Here is a 22,086-nt window from a genome sequence, read left to right on the forward strand (position 1 = left end):
CACATCCCTATACAATGCATTTGCAGCCATGACGAAGCAACCGTTTACCTTTAGCTTTAGAGAACACTAAACACTATGGGGACCAATGGTTACACACACACAGTTTATGCCTATCAAATATTAAAGAAACTTTAATTATTTGTTTAGGAGTGTTAGGGAACCCTGTGTCATTGTGCTTTGTAAAACACAAAGCACAGTATAAATGCATCGTTTAGCCCAGTCCAATAGCATGGTGTGTTCTATGAGCATTTAGTTAAGCGAGAAGCAAGAGGTCATTAACGAGGCATATTCTCACAAAGGATAGCTGCAGGGTATCCAACAGACTACAAAATAAAAAAATTGGCCCTTTTTCTCTCAGTTCACATTTCCGCCACTGGAAGCAGGGTGACTGGAGGGACGTCAGGCTGAGTGTGGTGCCGCTGGCCATGGTGCTGATCCTGGCACACGGCACATCCGCTTCACTGTAGCTCCCGGGGGGAAACACTGGCAGTCATAGCGGAGGCAGTTGATCAGCTTCATAGCGACTTTAGTGAAAATTATCAGAATTGATTGATGAAAAGCTGAATAATGTCGCTTACTATTTCTCTTTTACACATTGTGTGTCGAGCACATCTGTCTTTCATATTATTCCACGACAGGCAGCCCCCTTTTTGGGTCAGTTTCTTGTGTTATGTATATAGTATTATTATTATTATTTGCATGATTATGATTATTATGATTATTATGATGATGATTATTATTATTATTATGCTGCTGCCACATTCCCAGAGAAGCCCTTACAGCCTAATTTACCCAGGCTATCCATCTGTCTTCAGGAGATATTCATTGTTAACATTTGTGATCGGCTAATTGATGATAATGCAAATGTGTTTTTATATTTCATACAGAAACAACAGTATAATCAATACATAACCATAATACAATACAAGTTGAACACCTCTATCCAGAAGAGTAGTTTACACAGACGTATACTGTAAATATATAGATATAGATATAGATATATAGATAGATATAGATAAATATATAAAAGACATAACAAAAAAATGTATATATTCTCAAAGATTACAATCAAAGACAGAACATCCGGTTTGTTGTGAAAGAAAGTAATACTACAGAATGTTGTAGAGAATCACAGTGTGGAAGTGAGCACTGGCGTTGAGGAGGCTGCAGAGGCTCTGGAAGATCTCAAAGTCTTCTTGATCGTTATCTGTGACAAGATCATTGACAGTTAGAAATCCGCATATGTCTACTTATTTTCACTGTTTTTCTATTAATGTGTTCCCAAATAATATGCCCTTAACTTTAAGATTATTTTAGTGCTACAAAGCTTGAAGGAATCTGGACCCTGATCTGATACGATAGTCTTAGTGCCTATAACAACTCACCAGCCACCATAATCTCGTACATCTCCATGGCAACCTCTGAGAACATGTTTTCCACGGCCTCGATGAAGGACCACTTGTCAGCAGAGGAGGAGAACACCTCACACACCTGCTGCACCATCTTGACGGACCAGTTCATGGACTCCCCGTCCTTCTCACACACCTGAGAGGGGGAACCAGAAATGTCAGTAGCTCAGGCCGGTTCAGGCAGTACCTTCCGATAAGTGGGCACAAAATGGGGGAAATGTGTCTCTTAGGTTAAAAGATACTGGAACCCTAGAGCAGATAATAAAGTTATTTAGCAGCAGTGACTGACCAGTACGAGGTACACAATGAGTCGTGAGATCTCAAACAGGCGTCCATTGAGGGCGTTGCTGGCCAGCACGCTGCAGCACACGCTGTTCCCACACAGGAACAACAGACGAGCCACATTCTCCATGTGCCATGCCTGGGGGAGGACTGGAGGCCAACAGAACCAGCACAAAACAAAACAACTGTCATTCATACACACAGCATTCACACTTTACATTAACATTTTTGACATTTAGCAGACGCCTTTATCCAAAGCGACTTACAAGCGAAGTACATTTATCGCATGCCCGGTACACACATAAAGATAATCTGGGCGATTTTGGCCCAATTTCCCCCCTTCCGACCAAGGACAGCAAACCCCTGATTATCGGATGGCTCTAAAGATTATCCTACAAGATTATTCTGTGGTGTGAGGTGTGTTAAGAGTCAATTTCTCCCGACAATCTGCTCGGAAAATGGTCGGGGCCGACGATCGTAAATATTAAACGTGTTCAATATTTACGATCAAAAGTCTTATTGTCTGTGGTCAAAACTGACAACTCCCAAGTCCGATTGTGACGTGGAATGGAATGTAGCCACTCAAGAAGCCAGCTGACTGACGCGTCTTCTTCTTTTCGTTCTTCTGCACTTTATTTTCCCTGTAGCACATGGCTGCCTCTACAGGTCAGTCAGGGTACTACTACCCTGTTCACGCGAGACTCCAGACTGTCGGAGGACAGATCTTTATGCATGTGGTTGTATATTGGAGCACACCACACACAATACGATCAAGACTGTTCAATCCATGATTTTTTTATCTTCATGTGTGGGGTCCTTCTCAGATAATCAGAAAATCCTTATATGTGTACCAGGCTTAAGGTAAGTGAATCATCTATACATCAGTCATCATCGCACCATTTGCTTAGTGAAATCTATAATCCTATGGTAATGGTACATACTGTACGTGTGGACTGACCAGACATACAGTATATACAGTATACAGACAAAATAGTGTAAAAGGTTTGTCTACCATTCCTGGGTGTGTAAAATATAATCATTAAAAGTTGCCAAGTCCTCTGGGCTACTGCAGTTACCTATGAGCTCCTCCAGGATGGCCATTATGGTGTCGGTGGTCCAATCTTTGGCTTCCAGGTCGCTGTTTAGCAGGATGAGAGCCTTGGCCAGGTCCCGCTGGGCCACCCCAGCACGCAGCTGCTCCTGCCAGCCTAGCGAACCTGGAAAGAACATTCCCTTACACTACACATACACTTTGCCTTGCAACTCTGGCCAACCAAAAAACAAGCATTTCATTTGTTATTATTAACATTAGAATTTCACCATGTAATTACTAACAAGTGATTTATATACTGTACAAAAGTGCAACCAGTTTTTTTAAGGTAGAAACCGAGAAGGCCCATGTTGTCCCTCTCACCGTCTGGTAGCAGTGGTCCGTAGAGGATGAACAGCAGCCGGGCTTGGCTGACAATGGGCCAGGGTTTCAGGATGCGGGTCAGCCAGAACAGAGTGTGCTTGCGGTTCTTCCAGGGGTCCAACAGAACCTGTCTGCAGAACAGACGGATCTGTTGCTCCAACAGCTGACATGAACCTGAGGGAGAAAAAAGACATACGGATCACTCACGTCTCTCACACTCTTTCAATTAGCCTTTCTGTTTGTCTCTCTCTCTCTCTCTCTCTCTCTCTCTCTCTCTCTCTCTCTCTCTCTCTCTTATAGGGACAGACACTCACCTGGCTTTCCTGTGACCACTGACATGATTTTCTGCGGTAGATTTGTGAAGTCGCACAGGAAGTTGAAAACTCTGTGACACTCCAGCTCATTCCAGCCGGCTATCAATGTCTGTCAGTCAAACATTAACCATCTCAATACAGGATTCAGCCTTTGATATTAAATTGTCTGATGTTCTTTGTAACTAGGCTCTCACCTGTAGAAACGCTCCATAGCTGGAGAAGCCTTGGCATTGCACTGATTGAATGCACTCTTCCATCATGAAGCAAGGAACCTGAGTGGGAGGTAACAACTGTGTTAGTCTAAGTAAGGTTAACTAGAAAATAACAATCTATTCAATGTTGTCAACTGTTTGGTTTGTTTAGAAATGTGAGAATGTTTGTAGAGCACACACAGCTAAACATTGCCTCATCTGTCCTCCCTCACCTCTCTGTCTTACCTGTGAAAACTTGCTATATATGAACGTTAGCCTATCCTTTGTTGGCAGCAAGAGGGTACATCTCTTGAACAATAAACCTAAAACAATGAGCAAAAACAACAAGAATGTAACATAGTGACTATATTTGCCAACCAGGACCACTTGCTTTCCTCATCGGACCCCCTATGAAAGGAGATAGAAATAATACTTTGGTCTATCTACCTGATAAAGAATTACAGCAGAAATAATGTGGCTCTGAATATTTGTTTATTATAAACATGTGTGTTCTTGGCCAACCAACTAAGTAAAATAAAGGTAAATTAATCAAATAAAGCTGTTGAGGAGCCTCTCACCCAGCGATGTGTAGTGTTCTAGTGAGGACACCTCGGTGGAGTGATGACACCCCTGTACGATGGTCCTCTTCCTCCAGGTCTGAGTGGAGACATAGCCCATGATGTAGCGACTGATGGCCTTGGACACCATGCTCAACACACTGATCTGCAACACTTTACCACAACAAACAATGAGGCAGGGAGAAACATCTCATTAATTCAGATGCACGTCATTGGAGCTATACATATGTAAGACCATTTAGTACCCTGCCCCTGGTAACGGCTTCAATCAGAATAGTTCAGCCTCATAGATATGTCTCATCTAAATAATCATAATTCACCCATCCTGAAAAATGTCCAAAGCAAACAGAACCCACCAGAGAGTCTGTCCAGGATCATGTCAAAGACCTCGGGGGCCAGCCGCTCAAAGAAACAGTCGCTGGCCCGAACCTGACGACACTGACTGCGGGTCGTCATGGTTCTGACAGGATACGGCCGGCGTCTGCGGTGATACTTGTGGGTCACCGTGAATTTCCTTGTCACTTTCGCCATAATAACTGGAATACTGTCAAGCCTTTATTGTCCCGCAAATAATCTAGAAGCGAAAGGAAATAGTTAGTTAGTTAAACTTGGTGGTTAGCCACAAACTGAAAAGTTGCTGGCTAGGATAGCTGCATGAACTTACCTAGCTGAGGAGAATGGCACTTGTCAATAAACCTTTGAAATTGTTGCCTTACTGAGCTTTAAATGCTCCTTCACAAGCTGTTATGTGTTCTGGTAAATATTGACACCACTGACATGAGACAATATAATATATATACTATAATATTATCTAAACTAAAGTCACAAACAGTTTTACCTCAGCCGGCGAGCCGCTATTGAGCTTGTGTGCTGCACAGTTCCTGCTCCCTCGCGAGGACACTCGCTGAACAACAAGGGGTGCGTTCGTAAATACGCTCTGGAAATCTGATCAGCACTCATGGAATGCCTGTTGTCCAATCAAATTACTTGGTCCGTTTATGACGTTGAACCCAGTGTGCGTTCCGGCGCTCTCAGAGCAAATGCACGAACGCACCCAAGGAGCGCTACCGCGAAATACGATCAGCTCGCGCTGCATCATCTGGCGCAAAAAGTAAACATTACTACTACTACTACTACTAATAATAATAATAATAATATTCGACTCTTTATTTGCTGTTGTTCACAACTGAAGTCATTTCGTCAACTTCTGACAATAGTTTAATGTAAATTAATGCTGTAGCCTTAAGGCGAGAGAGTGTGACTGTATGTTATGCATTACAGTACTATGCTCTGCAGATTCTGGAAACGGTTATCAAAACGCGATGGAAGATTCTGCCCCGAAATCAGTGCGAAGGTAAGCTGTGCTCACCCACCTGGCTTCTACCTGCTCAAGACTGAAAACAATCATCCCTTCTCTCTCTCTCACCCGTCCTTCCTGTCATAATCTCTACTATTTCTGTCATAATTTTTTTTAAAAAAGACTGAAAACAAGAGTGAAAATATCCCTTTAGATGTGTGAGTTGACCATGATGACATTGAGCGATGTGTACTTGCTCATAGTTGGAAAAACTATGGGCAGATTCATTCAGACCTCCTTTGGAATATTGCTGTTGACACTGTGAAAAGCCTTAATTGTGCCAGAGACACACTCCTTTTACTGCCCATCGTGCGGTTGCCAAGTTGAGTGGTGTCCCCTGCTAAGCATGCCGGGTGGTTTTCTGCTTGGCTGGGTTGTATTCACCACTGCAGAAAGGTTGTATTCTGCACCCTGGCACTTCTTTACACGAGGAAAAGACCTAAACTGCTGTTTTGGGATTGCAAAGACGTTAAGCCTAGTGTAGCATCCTAAGGTAAACTTGCAAACACTTGGTTTGCAGTATCTATCTGCTCTGTTTGTTTAGAGGTCTTTTAGATCTTGGTAAGGGCTGGGCATCTTGGTAGATTATCTATTTGTTTCCTCAATTGTTGACATAGAAGAGCCACTTAATCATAGAAGCTCTGTCTGTCCTCACGCAGCCAAAGCTCCATCCACTGTGACTAGCGTCTATAGTCCTATGTAGAGTATGTCAACTGACAGCAGTACAGAACGGACAATTAGCCAATTGTTTTGAAAATCTTAAAAAAGTAAGTTTGTTATAACTCTATACCTTCCAGGTTTTTTTGTTGTATTAATTACTGCCGATATGATAAACCGACATGTTCAACGAAAGTGTATAATTCCATGTTTTCTCCTTACTACTTAGGCTGACATTCCTTTTTTCGGTAAACTGATTTGTTGTTTGCTGCTATTTCTCCTTACCCAGTAATGCTCTCACTGCAATGTAGATCAGGGAAATAGATCTGTGATCTGGACATAGACAAAAGACAGATGGAAAAGAATCACACAAAAGGTTTGAAAGAGCTGTACCTCTGGCTTTTGATAAGACTCCTGAAATGGAATTGGAATTGGATGTTTTTCTTTTATGTGACAACAAAAATAGAACTAATCAAGTTAGTCATGTTCATGTTCCCCCCTACAATGTATTTTCTCATTGACCTGTGACTTCCCACTTTACTGTAGATGCCTGACGTTTGTTCAAGTGGCAAACCCAATGCAGTGCATGTCATTTTCCCCTCTTACCTTAGAGTTGTACCTCACTGCTGATTTCTGAGCACTCTGATTTCAGTTAATTTACGAACGGTCAGTTAAAAGTCTATACAAAATGTAAACATGGCAGACACCAATGATAACATTATCATCATTTTTTGGGCGGCCAACAAATTTGGACCAGAAGGTGGTGTTATTTGTAGATGGACACAATAGTTGTTTTCCAGGCAGCCCTCTATGAAGGGATGGTCCAGGCAGCCCTCTATGAAGGGATGGTTGTATAGAACCATTCTCCCTTTTATGGGAGACTTTCACACGTCTTGTTCTTTCTGCTTGCAGGGATTAAAAAGCATGTGGTTGGTCTTATTATAAAGACTTCGTCAGATGCAACAAATGTTGAGGTGAGTAATGCCAAATGTATCTGTTATGATTTTGGGAGATCAAGGAAAGTTACAATCATATGTCTCTATGTTTTGAATTAATGTCTTAAAGTACGAAGGATACAGCCAGCATACATCAGGCTCATTAGAGACCTACCGTAGTTAAATTAGGTTTGCATCTACATTCACAATGACTGTAAGCAAGCAGAGACATACTGTTAATGACATCTGTAACATTGTCATTTTTACAGCATTACTTAAGGTTTATGCCTGTGTTAGATGATAGTCTGATTTGTGTTTCAGAAAGAAAAAGTGTACATCGGAAAGCTGAACATGATCCTTGTTCAGGTAAGAATTTTTAGGTGTGGGAGGGGGCAATTAGATCTCAAGAATATAGGAAATGAATTCAATTTTCACAGTCAATTAAACTTCTGGGATATCGATCTGTCCAGTTAGGAAGCGTAAACGATTGTTAATCAATCTCACCTGCTTTGGTGCAAATGAAAGCGACAACAGGTAGACAGGAGAGGCAACAGCAAGACAACCCCCAAAAAGGACATTATTTTGCAGGTGGTGGCCACAGACCATTTCTCTCTCCTTCTCCTTCCTGACTGATTTTTCTCTAGTTTTGCATTTTAGTGCCCTTGGCACTACTGGTAGCACGAGGCGCTACCTGCAGCCCATTCAGGTTGCACAGGTAGTCCAGCTCCTCCAGGATGGCACATCCATACATGCTGTCGCAAGAAGGTTTGCTGTGTTTCCCAGCAAAACCCTGTTTGGCCTCATAAGCACCAGGGGGGTAGAAGAAGCTAAAAAGTCTGAGGTTTAAGCACTGAATAGGTACTGAGTAAGCGCCATCGAAAATGCATTTTCCCACTGTGGAAAGCCAGCCACTGACTGTGTCCCTAAATGTTTTTGCTGACGTTGTTTTGGTCTCTGGACAGATCATCTATGGTTGGTCTATGGTCTGACTTTACACGTGTGTATGTGTGCCTGTACATCCTGTACATGTGTGTATCCCCTAAGCTTGACATCGGGCTGTGTGTTCTGACCCCTCCTCCCCTCCACCACGCTCAGATCCTGAAGCAGGAGTGGCCGAAGCACTGGCCCACCTTCATCAGCGACATCGTGGGCGCCAGCCGCACCAGCGAGAGCCTGTGCCAGAACAACATGATCATCCTCAAACTGCTCAGCGAGGAGGTCTTCGACTTCTCCAGCGGCCAGATGACCCAGGTCAAGGCCAAGCACCTCAAAGACAGGTGTGCTGCTACTACTGCCCCGTACACACCCTTAAGGCGAATATATATGGACCTCACATAGATGTCACCTCACATATCTGGGCACCTGTACACTAGTAACCTGATTGGTTACGAGGCAACCCATTGAGAGAGAAAAAACAGTGTATGATCTGACCTGATTTGAAGAGAGACTGACATTTAGTGGTGTGCAGAAGTCTATGGTAGAACGTTCAGATGTGAACAGGGCAAATGGTTAGAACAGTCCGGCTGAAGTGTGAATAACCCATTGCATTGTAATCTGTCCAACGATGTGTTTGATGATTTCCTCGCCGATCACGCTTTCCCATGAGCCCACTATCATAAAGAGTTCCCATGGTCCTTTTGTCAACTTTATGGTTTCCTCTTTCTTTCAGCATGTGCAACGAATTCTCCCACATTTTCCAGCTCTGCCAGTTTGTTATGGTAGGTGAAGCCCCTTCCCAGTGTTTTGCAACAACAGACCATTTACACTGATCTCCCCTTGTCTTTGGTCGGCCGTTAACTATGTTTTGTTACCAGGAAAACTCTCAGAATGCCCCGCTGGTCCATTCCACTCTGGAGACCCTCCTGCGATTTCTCAACTGGATTCCTCTGGGATATATATTTGAAACCAAACTCATCAGCACACTTGTGTACAAGGTACCCCCATAGGCCTCATACACACACTCACATACAGACACCAGTTAATGGTCACTGCCTAGTTCCAAACTGGTCCCCTGCCAACTGTCTCTATCTGATAATAATAATAATAATAATAATAATAATAATAATAATAATAATAATAATAATAACTTTTTATTTGTATAGCGCTTTTCCTGCAAACGTTGCAGCTCAAAGTGCTCCATTATTGCATTTAATAATTCATATATCAATATAATAATATATGATATGATATGTAATACCAAATATTGGTAACCACTGCAGCAAGAATTGCAGGTAGCCTCTCAAACGGCAAGGTTGAGCTATAACCATAGTGTTTACCTGTCCAACATTAACATGGCTAAATAAAGTTAAATAAATAAAATAAATACCCGTTTCACTTTGCTTTCCTGTAGTTCCTGAACGTGCCAATGTTCCGCAACGTGACACTGAAGGGCCTGACGGAGATCGCCGGCGTGAGCGTCAGCCAGTACGAGGAGCAGTTCGTCACTCTCTTCACCCTCACTATGTGTCAGCTCAAACAGGTGGGCACACACACACACACACACACACACACACACACAGTGATTTCCCTCAAATAGTTAACACTAGAACAGCCATGGATGGGGTCATTTGACCAAGTGAGTAAAAAGAAAAATGTATACCTTTGCACTCGATCAAATTTCAGGACCCTCCTTTCATGACTTTTCCTAGATATGTGCGTTCTACCACCCAGTATCCTTACATTTTCGAAATCACATCAGGATAAACTAGTATAGTATATTTAGCAGTTTTGCTGTGTAGGAGGCAGGCTAATTTACAAGAGGCACAGCTTCCCATTCTAAAGACTACGGTCATGACCCCCGAGGCAGCCTTAAGAGTAGGTGAAACAGGCACGGCTGTCCTAGTGTTAAAGACCCACACACAGTCAAACACACACTTGTTTGTGGGCTAGTTAAACACAAATGTCTTGGGTGTTGAGATCCTCCGTGTCTCTCTCCCCTAGATGCTTCCCCTGAACACCAACATCCGGCTGGCCTACTCCAATGGGAAAGACGACGAGCAGAACTTCATCCAGAACCTCAGCCTGTTTCTCTGCACCTTCCTCAAAGAGCACGGCCAGCTCATTGAGAAGAGACTGAACCTCCGAGAGACTCTTATGGAGGTGAGAGGAATCCATGCCCCCAGAGACTGTATGCTAACCTTTGTTTACCCAGCGGTCCTAAACATCTGACTCCGATCTTCTGCCATCAGGGGGGTATTCCATCAACGTTGCGAAAGGAGAATCCAGGCTTATTTTGATAAGTAAATCGAAAAGAGTTGGAAATCTCGCGACATTTATCGAAATAAGCCTGGATTGTCCTTTAGCGACATGATGGAATTGTTTAAGACTGTTTATACCTACTTATGTGATACATAACCAATACCTGTGTTTACACTTTACATTTCTTCGTTATCTGAACGTGGTCAAACTCTCATCCGAGTCCATTGACTTCTTTGCGTTTAACTGCAAATGTCCATGTTTTCCATCCCCCAGGCCCTGCACTACATGCTGCTGGTGTCAGAGGTGGAGGAGACGGAGATCTTCAAGATCTGCCTCGAGTACTGGAACCACCTGGCAGCCGAGCTCTACAGAGAGAGCCCCTTCTCCACCTCCACCTCCCCGCTGCTCTCAGGCAGCCAGCACTTTGACGTCCCGCCCCGCAGACAGCTCTACCTTCCCGTGCTCTCCAAGGTGAGGAAAGACCCATGTAGCCTATACATGCACCGTAGTGTCAGTGTGTGTGACATTACTTGCTCAAAATATACAACTCCGCCTGTCCAAACTGCCAGAGGCATTTATCTATTAATTCATTTAGCAATTTTGTTGACAGGAAAAGTGCACATTAATCAACATTTCACACATCAACGCGTCAATAAAAATGTAGTCCCTAGGCAGAATACAAAAACCACAAAGCATAACATCAGACAACGACATAGACAGATTATACATGATTATACATGCATCAGATGATATGGATGCTTGGATTCTTCTTTATTTGATGAATGAGTATTAATTCTTCAGATACACCACCATTTCTGGAACAAATTCTGTGTCTCAATAAGTTGTGGGGATGGCTCACATGTTTAACTGTGTTCAATACATAAAAAGAAAAAAGAAAAAAACGTAACTGAATAAGCAATGGAATATGAAAGGCAGTTGGAATTTCACTTTGAAAACTCCATGGATATGATGTCACCATGACCAAGTGCAATCTGTACTAAATGGGAGCCTACGGAACACACAGTAAGGCTCCCATTTCATACAGATTGCAGTGTGGGGGAACGCATGGTGACATCATATCCATGGAGTTACTTTTAGTACAGTTAAAAATGTGTGAACACACACACACGTAGCCAACGGCGCACGCTGTGTGCGTGTGGCCGGTCAAGTGATCAGGGTTTGTGTGTGCGTTGGCATGTAGTCAGCGTATGTGTGAGTTGCCACATGCCGTGTGTGTGTGTGTTGACAATTTGTAATCCCCCGTAACAGGTGCGTACGCTGATGGTGAGTCGGATGGCCAAGCCAGAGGAGGTCCTCGTAGTAGAGAACGACCAGGGGGAAGTGGTCAGAGAGTTCATGAAGGACACAGATTCCATCAACCTCTACAAGAACATGAGAGAGACTCTCGGTGTGTGTGTGTGTGTGTGTGTGTGTGTGTGTGTGTGTGTGTGTGTGAGTGTGTGTGGCGTATGTGTGGTGTGCGTGTGTGCGTGCACATTCATCTCCACAAATCCATTACTGTATTCTGACTGAATCTCTTCATCATTGCCTCCTTCCGTCTTTGGGAGTATCTCCTAAGCAGCCCACCATGGTGGAGGGTGTCCAGTATTCTATTGACCTCTAACCCTAACCCTCAATGTTCCAGTGTACCTGACCCATCTGGACTATGCAGACACAGAACGAATCATGACAGAGAAGCTGCATAACCAGGTCAACGGGACAGAGTGGTCATGGAAGAAGCTCAACACGTTGTGCTGGGCTATAGGATCTATTAGTGGAGCCATGCATGAGGAGGATGAGAAGAGGTTCCTCCTCACTGTTATCAAGGTAGGGACGATGGGGAGGGGTTTATAGGGCACTGTGGAGATTAAATAGGCTTTAATGTGGCTCAATTTCAGACCTTGATTAATATGTGACTGCTCCTGGTGTTTCTGGACACCTCTCGGAAATGAGAAAGACGTCAAATTCGTCTTTAAAGTTTTTTTTTCAAATCGGCTACTTAGTATTTGATGTGTGCTTGATTAAGTTTGCACTTTATTGTACTATGCATTTAACAAAATAACACTGCATTTAATAATAACTTAAATTTACATATGTTTTTTTCAATGTAAAAGATAAAGATATATCTTTATGTGTACAACTAGGGATTGGAATAGATAAGGTGCTATTGATACCGATAGCATTATCAATTCTGCTTATCCGTTCAATTCTTGATCGATTCCTGATACATTTTCTGGGTGAAAAAAAAAAAGTAGGACAACTGTTAGGGAAATATTTAAGTATCTAAATAGAAAATAGAAAAAGGTAGCCTGGTTTCTTCAAATTGTATAGAAACGATATTTAATTGTCTTATGCAAAAGGAGAATAGTTTACAAATCATTCTCAGAAAAAGTCCAGACAGAGAAGAAACATGGATTTTTATACACAGGTAATCAGTCCCGCCCTCAGGTAGGGTTCAAGCCAATCACAGTTATTTCCTGTCCACATCTGTGTTGAGGAGGGGCTAGCTGTGGTGCAAATTATGTCACAAAAGTAAAAGTAAATGTCTTCTCAATAAATAAAATGTCTTATTAGGCACTACAACAACACAGGTTTTCAGAGTTAACGCAGCTGTTTTATTATCTCGCGTCTCTGAACACAGTGTATAATATTTGAACATTAATTTAAAAAAAGAGTTTGACGTCATCATGACGCACACGTTTTTAGAAAGCAATTTTGAAAAAGAAAGCAATCCAAATAACAATTAGACCCGATACTGCTTGATTCGTGGGAAATTGGACCGCTTTGTTAACCACTCGTCTGTGTGTGTGTCTCACAGGATCTACTGGGGCTGTATGAACAGAAGAGATGGCAGGACAATTACGCCATCATAGCCTCCAACTTCATGTAAATCTTTGGCCAGTATCCTCGATTTCTCAGAGCCCACTGGAAGTTCCTCAAAACCGTGGTCAACAAGCTGTTTGAGGCCATGTACTGTGAGGAAACCACTGCATCTGGTCGTTGGTGTTAGTGAGGAAGAGGGTATCGGGTTTTTAGATTGTGTGTTAGTGCTGTCTCAGTCTCTTTTTCAGTTTCTTATTTATTCTCCCTCCTCAAGTGACCCATGACGGTGTACAAGACATGGCGTGCGACACGTTCATCAAGATCGCTCAGAAGTGCAGGCGACACTTTGTCCAGGTGCAGGTGGGCGAGGTGATGCCCTTCATCGACGAGATCCTCAACGACATCAACACCATCATCTGTGACCTCCAACCACAACAGGTCAGCTTCAGCCTAGACACAGATGGACTCATGTAGGGTTCATCAGCTGTCCTGGGTAGCTTTTAGGTTAGCAGGCTTTTGACCAACACACCTGTTCCAAATAACGAATATAAAATGATAGAAATAAAACGAGATAAAGACTTGCTAGTGAAAAAAAAAGTCTTTCAGTGTCTGTTCATGATTCCTAGATGAGTTGTTGTGCTAACCGTTGTCCTCTCTATGTTCATGTTGTGTGTGTGGTGTGTGGTCGTCGGTGTCTCCAGGTTCTCACGTTCTATGAGGCGGTAGGCTACATGATCGGGGCTCAGACGGACCAGGCGGTCCAGGAGCACCTGATAGAGAAGTACATGCTGCTACCCAACCAGGTGTGGGACAGCATCATCCAACAGGCCACCAAGGTGAGACACAGACCAGCTATGTTCTATACTGGATATAGAGCCCGACAGATTTTTTTTTTTTTTTCAAAGTTCATATTCTTTTTTAAACGACACGATACTAATGTTTTAACTTAGAAGAGTTCAGAAATCAGTATTTGGTGGAATAACCCCGCATTTTCAATCACAGCTTTCATGCGTCTTGGCATGCTCTACACCAGTCTTTCACATTGCTGTTGGGTGACTTTACGCCACTCCTTTTCAATTTGAAAATAAATGTACTAATGTACCCATTCCCACCATGATAGAATGTGGACATCCTGAAGGACCCAGAAACGGTGAAACAGCTGGGCAGCATCCTGAAGATCAAAGTGAGAGCCTGCAAGGCCGTGGGCCACCCCTTCGTCATTCAGCTGGACCGCATCTACCCGGACATGCTCAACGTCTACAAGTGTCTGAGCGAAAACATCTCAGCTGCCATTCAGACCAACGGTGTGTGTGTGTGTGTGTGTGTGTGTGTGTGTGTGTGTGTGTGTGTGTGTGTGTGTGCTTGTGCGTATTGTAGTATACAGCACTGTCAAACTGAAGTGTGTGTGTGTGTGTTTTATGGTGGTCACATTTTCCCCAAAAATATGTTCCAACACCTGGAACCTGTTAGCTTTTTATTGTATTTTCTCTTTTATTTTCCTCATCAAAATTAATGAACACTTTTTCATATGCGTCTTAAGAATTCACAATATTTTGGCTGTATTTGGCAATATTTGGCCTCCACTCTGCAGAGAGTAACACGATGTGACAGCCCTAGTTGTTATGTCTAAACCCTTTTAGACGTATAATTCCCAAATAGGAATGGGGCAGAGAAAACGTTTGGTAACAACATAGAGCTTTAGAGAAACAAACGCCGGTGTACAGACATGGCACCACTTACTCCTCTGACAGGGGACACTTCATTACCTATAAGGCCTTTCTCATCTAACTACAGTGGCTCACCTAGCTCAAAAAGAACACGTTCAATATATAACATTAGTGTGTGTGTGTCTCTTGTCGTAGGAGAGATGGTGACCAAACAGCCCTTGATAAGGAGTATGAGGACGGTGAAACGAGAGACGCTGAAACTGATATCGGGCTGGGTTAGCCGATCAAACGATCCACAGATGGTGAGAAGCTGCACACCGATATTTCTACTCCAAACATCCATGAAAAACACAGATGTTTCAATGAAAATCGACCTTATTTTTAGATCAAACAGGAAACCATGCCTGAACTGTTACACACATGCCATGCTATGCTGTGATTTTCGGCAGTGATGCAAGACACCGTTGTCTTCAGCACTATTGTCTTATAAACCCTCCTGACCTATTAGTCACACAAATCATCTGTTTGATTTCCTGCTATTCAAATGGAATTTTTAATGAATGATATTTCCATTAGGATAGCTTTCCTGACCCAAAGTCCTGGACTGAATCAGTCTTTCAATGGGATATCTCCATTGTGGTTGCTTTTTGGGGGGGGGGGGCTGTGGCTCAACTGGTAGAGCTGGCGACTAATGATCGCAAAGTGGGCAGCTCGCAGCGTGTCCCTGAGCAAGGCACTAAACCCCTAATTGCCGGGGTCACCTATAATGGCTGTGAGCCCTTGCCTAGATGCCCCCTCTAGAGAACAAATGCAATCTGGGAAACCGGCTCATTGATTTTTGAAGGTTAGGCTTATAACTAATTTATGAGCTCAGTGCAGCGTTTACCCTATTATAATCCCAAATATAAAGTGGTATTACTCCATTGTCAACCAAGTATATACACTCATTAGAGTCTAAATGATCTTCAGCTGGACTGCAATCCAGTGTACACAGTGTGGGTCCATAAGACTGTAAACCCTGGTGTAATAGTCTCAGAGACATTAGTGTTGGAGACTTAAACCCACAAAGCCTGTCCTAAAACAACCTGTTAGGAATGCTCTTCAGTGTAGTCGTGTTGATCTGTTCCAATCCAATGTTTTCCGGGGCATTCTAGGTGGGAGAGAATTTTGTCCCGCCACTGTTGGATGCGGTTCTGATCGACTACCAGCGAAACGTCCCTGCCGCCAGAGAACCTGAGGTCCTCAGCACCATGGCGACCATCGTCAATAAACTAGGCGGCCACATCACAGGGGAGATCCCCCAGATCTTTGATGCTGTTTTCGAATGCACCCTCAACATGATCAATAAAGTGAGTATGATCACCTTAACATGGGATAAGTTTTAACATGTTGCCATGGGGTGCGTTCAGTTAGGCAAAATGTTCACAACGTTGCATATAGAAATGGAATACAGAGCATGAATCCCTATTCCACATTACACACCCCGTTTGAGAATCTAGCTGACGGCTTTGAATGGTGATCGAGGCCGCCTGTTTTGGGTGGGATGTTTAAAAGTTCAAAAATAAAGTTACCGAGTGAGGAATGCACGTAGGTGGTGATTGAGGGTAGGAAAATGTTTTACAAACTCAACGCCGAAGTCTGTTGCTTATGTACCTGGGTCTCATCTGTACAGTATGTCCCTTTGCCTTGTCTTTAATGGTTTTTCCAGGACTTTGAGGAGTACCCTGAGCACAGGACGCACTTCTTCTACCTGCTGCAGGCCGTCAACTCCCACTGCTTTCCAGCATTCCTGGCGATCCCACCTGCCCAGTTTAAACTGGTGTTGGATTCCATCATCTGGGCCTTTAAACACACCATGCGGAATGTGGCTGACACGGGTGAGGAGAAGTTAAACCAACATTGTGTCATACGTGTCACATTCTAATGCTTTGGTCCGCATATCGGGATCTGATCGAAAACAAACTTGAATACATTTCCGCGTGGTTGTTGAAAATCAATGACACATCGCTACGCAACTAACACAGCTTGTTTTGTGAGCCTGCTAACAATGTAAAACTAGTTAACTAGGTAGCAGTGGGAATTACTCTCCGAATCCATTGCGTTGTTGCAGTATTTTGGCTTGACTAGCGAGTTTGTGTCGAGAATCTCGACAACGTTGAAACGTAGTTCCGTGTTTCAAAAGAAAAGTCGGCACATTTGGATTGGTTGCTGATATGCGGACCAAAAGACTAGAACGTGTCACGATATGTACTGTACGTGTGGTTGGGGAGTCCAGATCAGCCAGCACGGTCCCTCTTTAGTAAGTGTGTGTGTTGCGTGCGTAGTAAGTGTGTGTGTTGCGTGTGTAGTAAGTGTGTGTGTTGTGTGTGTAGTAAGTGTGTGTGTTGCGTGTCTCCTCCCAGGTCTGCAGGTCCTGTACACGCTGCTGCAGAACGTGGGCCAGGAGGAGGCGGCGGCCCAGAGCTTCTACCAGACCTACTTCTGTGACATCCTGCAGCACATCTTCTCTGTAGTCACAGACACGTCACACACTGCTGGTGAGCGTGTGCATACATACAGTCACTGCCACAGAGAGTGGAGGTGATGGATGTATGCAACATTGGTCAATGTTTTAGGGAATTTATCTCACAGAATATAGTAATGCGAGAATATACACAAGGCCTGGTTCCACATATTAATAGAGGATGTACTGGTGGTATGAGAGATACCTCAACTGCTGCCTAGTATGATCAAATGAGTCTATTTAATTTTTTGCCTATTGAACATCAACGTCATGTTGCGTGTTTTTGCCAACTCCCCAAATCCACTGACCCTCCCATGTCCTGCACCACCTATATCAGTCTTACATTAGTGTTACATTACGAAAGCATCACAACATTTTAGCCTCCGGGCTGCACAGAGTAATGAAAACACAGTGTTCATGTAACTCAAGCCTGTGTCATTGGGTTTCTGCCGTCTGCCATGTCTCTTTTTCACGACTCCGTACGGTTCTGTGCTCGTGTCTTCCAGGCCTGACCATGCACGCGTCCATTCTGGCCTACATGTTCAACCTGATGGAGGAGGGTAAGATCATCACCACCCTCAACCCCTCCAGCCCTGTCAACAACCAGGTGTTCATCCAGGAGTACGTGGCCAACCTGCTCAAAACAGCCTTCCCCCACTTACAGGAGTGAGTTTTAACATTCTCTTTTTTCCTAACTTAGGTTTCGAGTGTCTTCTGTGTATTTGCTGTGTTGTTGATGATGTTTATGCCAGCCAATAGTATGTTGTCTCATAATGTTATGTGTCCCTTCCTTCAGTGCCCAGGTGAAGGTGTTTGTAACCGGGCTGTTCAGCCTAAACCAGGATATTCCTGCCTTCAAGGAGCACCTTAGAGACTTCCTGGTCCAGATTAAGGTGAGAGTCCCTTTTTAAGACCACCTTTGATGACGTCACAATTCAACATTCAAATTCAGAAGTGGATTATAGAGCCTGGAAGTAACTAATAGTTACCTCAAAATTAAAGTAGGCATCCCAGTGTGACAGAAATCAAGTGTTTTAGACATGTTTTAATGAATGGATCCCCTTTCTAAACAAAATAATTCTCAAAAGACTAAGTGAAGGTAACTCAATGTTTCCCCCCCCCAATCAAGCAGCGCCATAAGCCTACATTAAAGGGAAGGGATAGATGGATAGAAGTTGTTTTCCTTAGTGAGCTAAGATGGTTGGATGCTGAGGTATGGTTTCTATAAATAACTGTTCGAGTGCAGGGCCAGGGGTCTCTCTGTCTCTCTCTCATGCACAGTACACTGATACGCGTCCCCCTCCCACACACACACACCCCCTCTCTGTAGGAGTTTGCAGGTGAGGACACCACAGACCTGTTCCTGGAGGAGCGGGAGTCGTCACTGCGCTCAGGCGCAGGAGGAGAAACACAAGCTGCAGATGTCCGTGCCGGGTATCCTCAACCCCCACGAGATCCCAGAGGAGATGTGCGACTGAGCAGCGAACCAAACTGTACAGGCGTTGAAACAAAGAAAAGTAACCAACACAGAATCTGAACCGATAGAGGCAGGTGTGCGGCAGGACAGGCGGAGGACAGAGTGGAGGCTTGTCGACCAAAACAATGCCAATATTTAAATGACACTGTGTCACCCTGTGGCCCTTTTTACAGTGTGTTTTTTATATGGAGATTGTTTGTGTGATATCTTTTCTGAACTGTTCCTCTAATCCAAATGTATGTTTGTTTGGTCCATCCCCATCCCAGAGCTGGATGCTTTTTTGTTTTCCTACCTATTTTTTTGTTATTATTATTATTCCTTTGTGTGTGTGTGTGTGTGTGTGTGAGAGAGAATTGTTTAGTTTTTTCTTTTCTTTTTAAATCTGAGGAATGTTTGCGCAAAAGGGCAAGTCATTGGCTAAGAGGCTTCTAGGACTTCTGTGTCAGGCAGACAGGAGAGTGACGTGGTGTTTTAGGCCAAGCCCAGAAACCACTATGGCTCCTACTCCTGGTACAATCTGTGTACATCTGCCAGGTCTTAATAGGAATAAGCAAGATGGCAAAAAATAATAATCCACCAAGTCTTTGATGGCACGATGGAGCTGCTACCATATTGCTTATACCTATCCAGACCCTTCAGATCTGTTTGTGTATAGGGTGAGTGAGCTAGGGATTGTTTTAGACGGGGCCCTGGTGTGTAACCCTGCATCTGGGGCCCTGCATTTTATACTAATGTACTTGCCAGCACAGCTAATTAGACAAAAATCTCTATTGACAAATCCCCCTTCTCTAAGTTACATTTGTCGTGAACATGTTTTAATTAAAGTTGAGACTTTTAGCTGTCTCTAGGTTCAATTTCTCATAAGTAAAAAAAAAAAAAAAGAAGGCATCTCCATTCAAGGCATCCCTTACAGTTGTTCACGGTCACCCTGGTTGTTTGTATAGTGCTACAACGCTCCCGTTCCTTTTCAGTCATAATTCATGAATGTGCTGAAATGAGCTTGTGCTGAAATGACCATTAAAACTCTCCCGACACAGGGTGATGTGCTCTGGGGGTAACTGGAGCCCTACTCCCCCTTGACCCAGTTTTAGGGAACCATTCCAGGCATCCGCTGTCAGGGTGCAGCATGAGTGCACTGCTTCAACAGGGAGCCAGGTTTTCCCCAGTGTGCAGAGTCCACGCTGAGCTTTCCTGAATATGTTCGCAGGAGGATGTTATAGTTAGCAGATACCTACACCAGCAGGCAATCACTGTCGCACTTAAGGGAAAAAAAGTGTACACACACACACACGATCAAGGCCCCCCCAGAGGACCAAACCGCAGACCATGTTATCCTGGATTGCCCGGTGTACCACCCACCCAACGGAATGCACGGTCTGTCGGTATTAGATGACGAGACCATGACGTGGCTTCTGGAGGGGTGTCCAGAAATATAGCCCGGGTGAGCCCCTCAACCAGGTCTCGGGGTGGTAAAAGGGTAGCCCCTCGGCCCAGAGCCTGGTGAAGTGGAGAGGAAACAACAACCCATACGCTAAAGAAGAAAGCCCCCCCCATCATCCCCTAAAACAAATGTTGTTTTACATTACATTGAGACTGATCTTGGATGATATACCTTGTCTATTGTGGTTGGATGAATACATTGCTTTATCCCTGTACAAGGCCTCAAGCCAAAGAGACAGATATGAATATCATAACAAATGTGTTTAGCAAAGTTATCATGAGTCCAACTTAGGTTAGTGTCTTTGGTGTGGGGGTTAGTGAGGCAAAGATGATCTAATGGGCCTACTGAACACCTCGCACTGTACCTTCTCAGAAGCTATCCTGCCATCTACTGGAAAGTAGTATAATTGAATAAAGCTGGTCTTCAACAAATGAACTGACAGTGAACACAGTCACAAGAGAAAGATGCAATTCCATACATTTGTTTCATTTGTCACTTTATTTTCGACTGCACAGTTCATCCTAGCCTACTGTCTGATGGTCATAGTATAAACATACATAAAACGCCGTCTATAAGGTCCCTCGATGAGCTTCGGACGAAAGGTGCGCTTTAGCTGAAGGGGGGATAGAGGGGGGGGTGAAGGGGGAAAAAAGGACATTTTGGAACGTAGTTTACATTTGAAGTCTTTCTGCGTCTGAATTTTTGTGAAATTGAAGACTTGTATGCTTTCATAATCACAGCTATATGTGCATTTCCTCCATAGCTCATTGAGAGGCTTTATAGACAGTGCTTGAAGTATACTGTGACCACCAGTTAGAGAGAGACTAATCCATGTTATCTTGGTCCCAGTGGTTCATGGTGCTAACAGACATAGCATCAGACATTTTATTGCTCCTAATTTCTCATCCTAGGAGGAGTTTCTATGTTATACAGGTTGATCTAGCTATTCCAGTGGTCTCCAATCCTGGTCCTGGACAACCTATAGGGTTGGAAGGTTTTAACTCTAGTCCAGCACTAAAACACATTACTCAACTCTAAGACCTTGATTGACTTAATGAGATCTAATGCTGGGATACAGCAGACCAAGACAAGGGCTAGTGGCCACCAATCTATTGCCATGACGATATAGTAAAGCGAAAGCGAATGGGATAGAAGGTGATCAATACAAATACACCAGGGTCAGGTTGAACTGGGCTGAGCAGGGCTTGACTGGACTCAGTGGGCCACAAAGCCCCATCAAGAAAACAGGCCTCCTGGGCTTAAGTTGACCAAACTAGGACCTTAGTAGTTGCAGGGGCGATAGCTTAGAACAAGCAAGGAGACAGCGAAGGGCAGTAGCTGTTGCAAAGTTCCCCATTTGGGGTTAATCGTTCTCAAAGAGTTCATGATGCATGAGGATCTGTCCCGATTGATCCTCATCTTCTTTTCCCTCCTCTTTCTATCGCTCCACAATCATCTTCCATATTTCTCTCACACGTTTCCTCTTTCTGTCATCTATGTGGGCCGAGGTTGACTGTGTGTCTTTGCTCTAAGAGAAGACAGGAAATAGGAACAGAAAATAGGAACAGAAAATATCAGATTAAATGAAGGTGAGAGACTGAGGAAAAAGACAGACAGATTCACAGTAAAAGAGTGGGGAAATATGAAAGAAAAGAAACATACTGTAATGTTTTGAGTGTTACTTAAGACTGAATGTAAACATGTATGTAACATGCATGTATATGGAGCAGATACAGCCTTGACAGTATTCACACCACTTGCACAATTTTCACATTTTGTTGGCTATAGGCCTGGAATTCAAATAAAAAGTGTTCTACCCACTGATCTACCCAGTGTACAC

At 43.7% G+C, this 22,086-nt stretch overlaps 1 protein-coding gene and 2 pseudogenes across 3 annotated transcripts in view; 1 reads left to right on the forward strand and 2 right to left on the reverse strand.

Moving 5' to 3' along the window:
- Positions 1-1,109: 1,109 nt before the first annotated feature.
- Positions 1,110-4,644, reverse strand: LOC308164289 (F-box only protein 47-like; the record flags this gene model as incomplete). The annotated part of the gene is made up of 10 exons (XM_080538422.1): positions 1,110-1,207; positions 1,386-1,545; positions 1,699-1,841; positions 2,768-2,908; positions 3,106-3,279; positions 3,420-3,528; positions 3,614-3,691; positions 3,857-3,933; positions 4,189-4,341; positions 4,545-4,644. 10 exons carry the CDS (start codon positions 4,642-4,644, stop codon positions 1,110-1,112), a joined length of 1,233 nt encoding a protein of 410 aa, XP_080394548.1.
- Positions 4,643-18,806, forward strand: LOC308164291 (exportin-1-like; annotated as a pseudogene). Its single transcript has 24 exons — positions 4,643-4,674; positions 5,224-5,299; positions 5,470-5,542; positions 7,115-7,176; positions 7,459-7,503; positions 8,233-8,414; positions 8,807-8,855; positions 8,952-9,071; positions 9,488-9,616; positions 10,078-10,236; positions 10,609-10,806; positions 11,605-11,743; positions 11,981-12,162; positions 13,154-13,310; positions 13,433-13,596; positions 13,860-13,994; positions 14,279-14,462; positions 15,021-15,127; positions 15,980-16,174; positions 16,534-16,702; positions 17,228-17,362; positions 17,835-17,994; positions 18,125-18,221; positions 18,659-18,806. The product of its transcript is annotated as an exportin-1-like (transcript).
- Positions 18,807-20,855: 2,049 nt separating this feature from the next.
- Positions 20,856-22,086, reverse strand: part of LOC308164292 (SANT and BTB domain regulator of class switch recombination-like) — a 25,135-nt pseudogene continuing 23,904 nt past the window's right edge. Inside the window, exon 19 of the transcript in view lies at positions 20,856-20,859. The product of the transcript in view is annotated as an SANT and BTB domain regulator of class switch recombination-like (transcript). The remainder of the gene's footprint in view (positions 20,860-22,086) is intronic.

This window comes from Nansenia antarctica, assembly GCF_963989245.1.
Source record: "Nansenia antarctica genome assembly, chromosome: 8".
In the NCBI taxonomy this organism is placed as follows: Eukaryota; Metazoa; Chordata; class Actinopteri; order Argentiniformes; family Microstomatidae; genus Nansenia; species Nansenia antarctica.